This window comes from Cupressus sempervirens, chromosome 4 (assembly GCF_028749045.1).
Source record: "Cupressus sempervirens isolate cs-2001-9-10 chromosome 4, ASM2874904v1, whole genome shotgun sequence".
NCBI classification, from domain to species: Eukaryota; Viridiplantae; Streptophyta; class Pinopsida; order Cupressales; family Cupressaceae; genus Cupressus; species Cupressus sempervirens.
The window spans coordinates 603257708-603266916 of NC_143121.1; the positions used below are offsets into that span (position 1 = coordinate 603257708).

The 9209-nt window shown below is 33.9% G+C and overlaps 1 protein-coding gene across 1 annotated transcript; it reads left to right on the plus strand.

The window, feature by feature from the left end:
• The first annotated feature begins 918 nt into the window (after window positions 1-918).
• Window positions 919-3367, plus strand: LOC149562665 (uncharacterized). Its single transcript, XM_089828009.1, has 5 exons — window positions 919-1060; window positions 1841-1890; window positions 1970-2008; window positions 2103-2227; window positions 3194-3367. Exons 1-5 carry the CDS (start codon window positions 939-941, stop codon window positions 3365-3367), a joined length of 510 nt encoding a protein of 169 aa, XP_089684135.1. The 5' UTR covers window positions 919-938.
• Window positions 3368-9209: the final 5842 nt, after the last annotated feature.

Below are 9209 nucleotides of genomic sequence, written 5' to 3' on the forward strand. Positions count from 1 at the left end.
GAGTTATTTAATGGTATTTATCATTATTATATTTGTAATATAATGTGATTAATAGTCAATACACTTTTCAATGTTACAAAATATATGTTATCTAATGAAATGCCAATTGACACCACCGAATTTGCAGCTTATTTATAAAATTCATTGATCTAATGATATGCATTTGATTTCTCAACTAATGTCTTTTGGAATCATTCAAATTTGACCTAAAGTATTATGCACACATACATACAGATTGGTTTTTTTTTTAAACAATTTGTAGCATTTATAATAAAGTATTTTTTCAAATATATACACAGTGGCATCCGTCTGTCTACTAAATTCGTAGTCGTAATTTATGTAGTTAAACACAATATATGTTGATATCTATTTTATTCTTCGTAATCATGCATTTAATCCAATAAAATGTGTATGGATGCCATTTTTAATAATTTATCTATGTTGCTTATGTTGATTATAAGGGCTGTAAGTAATTCCTAATGTCAATTCTTGCAAACTTAGTCTACGACACTATTACTTACACTTAAATTGACATTTCAATGGTCGAAAAGGAATCCTTCTAGACAAATTACTAGCTGTAACGAGTAATTTTATCTTAACACTACAAGTAATTTTATCTGAACACTACAACCTTCAATTCAAAATACACTATGGCAGGAACTAGACGCTTTGTGTCCTTGTTTAAAATATTGGCTGTTTTTAATCAGAAAAAGATTCGTTGCTTTCTTTGGAATATTGAAGATTCATACAAAGTCGTATAATTTGAATTGGTCTCTTAAAAGAGAGGTCAGAAATTCAAATTCCACAAACTATTACTGATGTCTGAACTATAAAAGCTCCTTTCCTTTTCCTTTTAGATTTGGGGGCAAACAAAATCTGGGCACTTCATACTTTGCTTTGTAAGGATTTGTTTTGATAAGCTTTGCACGCATGGAAAGATGGAGAGTCCCTTCAGCTTTTCTTTAACCAATTGCTTAAAAGTGTTTGCAGATCTCTGTGTGATGATGATTGGCTTCAACAAACATGTTCGCAGCCCGTGCCGCTGCTCACTGTGTAAGCTGTAAGTTGTTCCTATTAATTAATTAGTCTCGTTTCAACATTGAAAATTAATCAGGTTCGTACTGTTTCGATTTGGGTGTACACCAATTGTTTTGAAATATCTTTTCTTAATGAAAGTTTGATATAATATCACAAATGATCTCTTCCATACCCTGTTATAAATCCACCACGAAATCAAATGTATGTTTCCTCTATTATAATAATGCCCCTCTCATCTTCCTATTGGACTCTTGGGGGTTCCACGAGGAGGCTGGCTGATTCCATTCACAATCCAAATTGAAGGCTGCAACTGCTGCAGATGCAAAATATGTTAATGTTCTTGAATCACATATAATATTATTTCAAATGGAGAGAACTAGTCACTTTCCTCTTGCTATAAATTGCAATCTCCAATTGAATCCCAATTCTAATTCATTTTCATTCATATAATCTTAGAGATCAGAGATAGTACAGAGTAAATTGGTCGGACCCTTTCCTTTCTGATTACGCCTCCTTATTAAGCGCCACAAGTTGTGAACCTTATAACGTGGCCTCTCATTATTCAACTGCAACATATATCATTGTTTTTAAAGGAAAAGTTGGGAATATTGTAACATGACTCCTTTTGTAAAACCTCGCATTGTGGCGCAGTATTGGCAGGTATCAACTACCCAATATTTTTATTTTGTTTCAAGATAATTTAGTATTGTAATTTTCAGTCTTTTAGGTCGCCTCATTAAAATCACTCATTCATTTATTCTTTTCTCTATCTTATTATAATATCCTTTAATCTTGTGAACAGACCAGAATTGAAGTTTTTGGATTCATTTTTGTTACTTGATGAATTCTCAGGTTGGTTGATCACTACCCAGAACTATTGGTAACAAGTATGTTTGTATTTCATCTAACACGTCAAGTGTTTGTGTTGCAGCACGTGCTCCTGCTGGCTTTCCAGACCATCCTCACAGAGGTATATTTATTTGTATGTTTGGATCTTTACACCTTTCAAATATGTTTACTTTGTTCTGTTCATCATTTACGATTCAATAATATGTTTTGGGCAGGTTTTGAGACACTGACATGCATGCTGGAGGTACCGTCCTTTCTTCCTTCCTTTCCCCCTTTTCAGAGAATCAAGACTGGAAATAGATTATTAGTTAAAGAGGAAATAGATGACCTAGTGGTTTTGGTATGTAAGATTAATTCATAATTTACTTTCTCTTGTTTCGATGATAGATCATACATTTGATTCAAAACATTGATGTTAAGTAGATTTGATACAATTAAATTCAAAAATCAAATTGCCATCAATATTAAAGATTCCTGAAATTATGTTTTCAAGAATCCAGATCTGCTGTAGAGGTCTATTATGTATAAGATTGCAATATCCAATTGAATCTTAATTCTAATTCACTTTCATCCTTTCAACTCTTACTAATGGCTAAGGAAATGGCACTTATGCCCAACAAAAGATCACGCATAGTTAATGGTGACAATATAAATCCATACAAGAATCATCATGCTTGGGAAAAAGTAGAAAAAAAATTGTGAGTATTAGACAAAGGCCATTAGGGAGATGGGTTGTAGAGATAGAAGACACCATTCAAAAGATCAGTCTATGGTTGGGTACCTTTGGCACAGTAGAGGATGCAGCCTAGGCTTATGTTGAAGCAGCCTATCTTTTGAGGGGCAGAGACAAAAGAAATAACTTCTGGCCATCTCCTTCCCCTCATACTCATGGAACCTCTAAACAGAGAAAGAATAAGGAACTTCCAGCTTGTTTTTATTGAATAATAGATGCCAATTTATACAATAGCTTGACTCAAACAACATTCCAAAATGACTACTAATTAGATTGACAACCACCTACTTCATGATTGATGACACACACATAAACTTGACACTAACTGAAACTTATGGACACCTAACTCAACTCATCTAAAATAAGAACTTGATTCAAACTAAAACTCTGACTCAATCCTAAACTAAACTTGTGTTGCCAGAAACTTAACAAGGCTTGCCACATGTACAACACTTATTATTGACTACCATTAGAACATTAACTCCAATATCTCTGCCCTGCCATCTCCATCAACTCTAATTCAAATCTCAATTTCTCTCTGATTCTGATGATTCTGAGCCAAATTGTCTCAAGAATCAGTTCATACAGTCAAAGGTCAAGCTGAAAACAGAGTATCTCAGCTCTGATAACCATGTTCAGGATGTTTATATGAAGAGTTCCAAAATACTTAACTTACCTTCGGAAAAGCCTCTCACATTGAAAGCTACATGCCCATGGGTGAGGGGAATTTTGAAGGAAAGAAAATGAATCGATTATTTGTTCTCACAATTCTGTAGAACAGGGACATGGTAACAGTGAAAGACAATGACATTAAATGTTGGGGGTCATAATTTTGTAAACTTTTAGTTTTCCATCCCCTGTCTCTCTTTTATTAAAAAATGTTCCTTATTTTGATTCACAGTGTTGTTCGATAGTCTTGGTTCATGGTTATAGGGATTGACAACTTCTTTCAGAATTTAGCACGTCTCATGTCTCCAAACAACTTATTTTCAGAATTTAGGTTTCTCACACACAAATTGCTAAACATTTTCCCTTCATGTGATAAGGTGCAGCTTCCCTGCTTTCTCTATATGTTGCTCAGCCATAATATTGTAGATTTCTAGATTTACAGTCCAACATGCAATGTTATTCAATACTCTTGGTTCAAGGTTAAAGGGCTTGACAGTGAAAACTCTTGTGGCCAATCAAGTATGTCTCATGACTCTTGACAATTTCATTTCAGAATCTAGGCATTATGTATGAACTGTTATCATTTTGTGCTGTATAATTTAAAATAGCGCTTTCTTCTATTTATCTAAGCCACCTGTTATCATTGTGCTTTATAAGTTTAAATAGGTCTTTCTTTTATTATACAATCCAGTATTTACTCCTTTAATTTGTATTTTAAGCACTCTGTTAAGTAAGCGTATCAAAATAGGATTAATCTATTCCTTTCGATGCCTTACTGTGATATAAAATCTTAGCATATTATAAATGGGGCTTTACAACACTCAAGGGTTTACATAATAAAATTGGCAAGGGAGATAACAACTTCATCCCACTTACTGAATTCTTCTTTAGAGAGATAATCGTGCTCTGCACCTTCCATATTTTGATTGTACTTATTTCCCTTTAACTTGATATTATAAGTTACATATTTCATCACTTTGAGTGTATGATATTGGATGTTGTTTATTAGCAACATGGGCACAACCTTGACAGGATTGGATGTCAAAGAAAGGAAAAGGAAAAACTGAAGATGATGAGGTTAGCATACTCTTTCTTCTTCTTAAAACCCAGCTGAACCAGAATGCCATGATAAAATAGATTAGGAAATACTAATACATCAAATCATTTGCTATGCTTATGCTATAAAATAGTATGAAGTTTCTTAACATGAATTGTTGCATAGTTATAGTTGAGAGAATGTTCATTACAGACTAGTAGTGTATGAATTTAATACTTTTTACATATACTTGATATGTGTAAGCCCTATCCAATTCTCCTTTATAGATGCTTTAGGAAAACTTCAAATGCATATACTCTACATCTTCCTACAAACTCCCACTCTAGATCCTAAATCCTCGAAAACCATAATCCTCTTTTTTAACAAACCACCAATTTTTTTGAATTGACAATACCTTTATATTGCCTTTGAACTATACCAAATATGTGTTCTTTAGATTTTACAAATCAGTAGCCATAGAATGAGGATAGAAGACAGGGAATGACATGCTGATACTTCTAGGGGCCTCAAATTATAGAGTTAATTGCATAGATACCTCAAAATGATTTATGCTTTCCTTCCTTTTCCTTTTTTCCCTCTGAAATTTTGCTACAAGTTTTCTCCCATTTTGTGTGCAATACAACAACAATTGTTTTCCCTAAACATTGCAGTCAACATTCTAGAGGCCTCAAATTAGAGAGTTAATTGCATAGATACCTCAAAATGCTTAATATTTTTCTTCCTTCTCATTTTTTTCCCTCTTAAATGTTGCTACAAGTTTGCTCCCATTTCTTGTGCAGTACAACTGTAATTGTTTTCCCTAAACATTCTATTCAATATTCTCTCATTGTCAAATGAACTAAGTTTGATTAAACATTTTTTGGGTACCTAAATTATACAAAATATGTGTGCTTTAGATTCACAGATCAGTAGCCATAGAATTGGGATAAATCCATAAGAAATGACATAGTGAAGATCTAAAGCACACATGGATAAATCCATAAGAAATGACATAGAGAAGATCTAAAGCACACATGGATAAATCCATAAGAAATGACATAGTGAAGATCTAGTGACATGCGTCTAGGATGACAAGGATGACCTCAGACTCAAAGAGTTGATTTCATAGAGATTGAAAAGTGTATTTAAGCCTCTTTAGAAGACACCTAGCAAGCTTCATTTGAATGTTGAACACCTATCTGATTTATCAAACCAGTTTCTTCAAACCCAAATTCTTCAACACCTCAAGGATTTTCATAGGATTCAATAGTCCAAGGGTAGCATCATGTCAGAAGGAGTTTAGAGGTCCAATAGAAGTTTAACTTCTCCACTAGATATCAAGATATTTTCTGGAGGCTATGAATTATGACGGAATTAGAGACCAACTTTGTAAATTGTTGAGATCCCTTCTCCAATGTTATCCGAGAAGCATATCACTAAACACCAGCCTATACTTGTCACCCTTGAAGCACATCACTAAACCTAAAAATAAACTTGGCACATGTTTTCATACAAAGCAACTAGTTTCTCAAGTCCATTCCATTCTCCTAGATGTGACTATTTAATACTCTCAAGTGTGCCCTTAAGTATTATGGATTCCCTTGATATTTTAACTTCAATTCCACATGTTTGGGACAATTCCCCAATGGAGTGCAATCACTATACTCCAAAGGCCGTATATTTGCTTCAACAGTCAATCATTTCTTATCCCTAAGCTTTCACCAATGAAGTTGTGCAGAGCCCCACCTTCAATAAGCACTATAACTGGCTGTTTGATAGATCCCCATGAACCCTAAATAAATGCTATCATGGTGTTCCTAAGGGAAATGGTGGCAAATGCATATAGATTCTCTCTCAAACTCAAAAACAATACTTTCCTATTGCTTGAAGCATTTCTAGCTCATCAAACTTAATCTCCTTATAACATCACTTAATACAATGCATTCGGATAATGTCTAGGCATTTGTGATAAAGTCCTCAAGACTTCCTACATCAGAAGCACAATTTATCTCTTCTGAGCTCATTTTCATCTTCTCAAACTTATTGCCATAAGGCCCCGTTTGGTTGGGAAAGATGAATTTCTCTCATAACCAGGTTATCTGATAACCAGGTTTTCGAAAACCTGGTTATGTATTTTAGGAAGATAGTTGGACCGTTTGGTTGACACGGAAGATGAATTTTCAAATCCATATTCTGCGTTTGGTTCCCAATTTAGAAATTGGAATTGGAACAGAATATGATTGGGAATATCTTTTTCTTGCATTTGGTTGTTCATTTTCTAATTGGAATTGGAATTTGATGTAAATTTTTTTAATCTTATTTAATTAGTGAAACACAAGGATTATAATGAGTAAAGTATTAATATTTATGATTTAATTTATTTATAATTAGACTACATTATTATTATTTTTTATTCTTGAATATTCACAGTTTTATTTTGTTAGTCAATAATAAATAAAATGATTATTATTTTTTATTTTAATTCTATTTATTAGCAAAGAAAAGTAAAAAATAATCATACATGCAATCATTTGTACAAAGTTATTTTTTGTCCCATTGTTGGAAATTGTGATCGTAGATATTATATATTTTTGAAAAATTATGTAAGACAAATTTATCGTCGAATTGAATTTTTTGTCAAGTTCATCCGAACTTCATAATTGTCGAACTCGAACTGAAACTTGAACCTTGTGACTTAGCCGCTAAATATGTGTGTTTGTGTCCTCCCTCTATCCCTCCCTGTGTTTGTGTTCATCCACGTGATTTGGCAGAAGGATTGGACACAATAAATGTTGTTTATGCAGATGAATTATTGCCTACACTATATGAGAATTCTCGCATCTCTTAAGACTAGTTGCCGACACAGAGAGGGATTGTGAGGCGTGTTGTGGCTCTTGGTCGGTATCTTCAGAATCCATTGGCCATGGTTGCAACATTATACAGTCTTGGCAAAGAAATATTATCATTGAAGCTTCATTCACTGGAACATTTCCTTACTCTAGATAAAAAGTATGAAGCTGTTGAGCAGGTAATAGTTACAACAACCAACTGTAGAGGCTATGAAGCGACTTGTCTTTATAAATGCTATTGGTTTTTTTAAGGGTTAGAGGGAATGGACAAGTAGCATCCGAAAACCATGTTATGGATCCATTGGATGATACTAGAATTCATCCAAAGTCATATGAATTTGCCAAGAAAATGGCTAAGGACATATATTGTGAAGAAGTTGGACATGATATAGATGATATGGATGAGGAAACACAAGAAATGACTGTTGAGCATGTCAAAAAATATCCTGATCTGTTAAATGCCCTTGATATTGATGAATATGCTAGAAGTGTGGAGCAACGGACATCCAATAAAAAGCAGGAAACCCTTGCTGACATAAAGAGTGAATTGTTACATGGATTTCAGGATTTGAGATCGCCATATAAAGAGCCATCCCAGGATGAGGAATTTTATCTGCTGACTGGAGAAAATGAAGAGACCCTGTTAATGGGAAAAATTGTCCCCGCAGAGTCCAAAATCATCGTATAATTTGTGATCTGGAAGCTTGACATGAATAATATTGAAAGAGGAGCTTTTTGATGATCTAGATATAGATCCTGTAGAAAAAATTGCAGAAGGCAACATCCTTACCTGTTGGGTGAAAACTATGACAAAAGTGAAGTACCTAGTTGAGTTAACTTGCAAAGAGAGTTCATTGAAGAATGATAACTATCAGGGTGAACAGGATAAGGATAAGGAGGTTAAGGATCCATATTTTGCGGAAGAGGATTCCATTTCACAAAGTGAACAAGAGAATGAAACCATTAAGTTCCTAACAGATAAAGAGCCAGGGGAGAGTATTATCCGTCCAAGCTTGAAAGGGCCTACTCACTTGATTCTAACACTGAACATTTTCAATGGAGTTTATGCACACAAGGATATTGTGGAGGGAGGGAAAGACCAAAAGGATTTTGCTAGCTATCTTCGACTCGGAAAATACTTTCAATTGGGGAGGAGACATTTGAAGATCTTGATGAGGTCATAGACAGATATATATTCAAGAGAGGATAAGATATTTCAGTATTTTGTTCTACTGTTTGGTGAGTCATAAAACACACATCAACAGACACCTTTCTACAGATGCAAGAACACACAAGCTCCTCTCTCTCTCTCGCTCTGTCCCTCCGTCCCTCCGTCCCCCCTTCTTATCCCGCACTCTCTGCCCCTCTATGTATATCTCCCTTTTAATAAATTTATTAAGTTAGTTAATTATTCAACAAAATATGCAACTAAAATTTTACATGAAATATTATATAGGAAAAAATATACCATTTTACATTCACATACATTAAACATTTGATGATAACTTTAACAAGAAAAATGATGCTTTGTCAATAATTGCTCTTAAAAAATGTGGAATTTTGGCAACATAGATTTTACATGCAATTTTAAAAAAAAGATCATGAAAATCATTAATCATATAAATCATATTTTAACATCATGAAATTCTGATAATGAATTTCACATAATTACTACAATATGAAAACTTGCTAACTTGATAGAACAATATCCATGATTTGATGGTGGTGTGAAAACACACCGTTAAACATGAAAACACTGAGAAATTCACGATGTATGCCTTTATGCCCCACATTCGACGACACACTGTTACATACGAAAACACTGAGAAATCCATGATGTATGCCCTTATGCCCCACATTCGACGACAACCCTCTCATGTTGCTCAATCTTCCCATTACTGTTTGTATTGTTAGATGGTCAATCCTGCATATATGAACTAAACATGCTTGAAAAATTAAAACCTGATTATTTTTTTAATGGAATACACCAAGGAGTGGCATCAGAAATATTGATCGTTTACAAACACAGTAAAAA

Bases quoted from the DNA above. Each gene is read 5' to 3' on its own strand.
- LOC149562665 (XM_089828009.1), top strand. From the start codon at position 939: ATGGAGAGTCCCTTCAGCTTTTCTTTAACCAATTGCTTAAAAGTGTTT. The intron at 1,061-1,840 runs GTAAGTTGTTCC...TCTTGTGAACAG, and splicing joins CGCTGCTCACTGTGTAAGCT to ACCAGAATTGAAGTTTTTGG. The intron at 1,891-1,969 runs GTTGGTTGATCA...TTTGTGTTGCAG, and splicing joins GTTACTTGATGAATTCTCAG to CACGTGCTCCTGCTGGCTTT.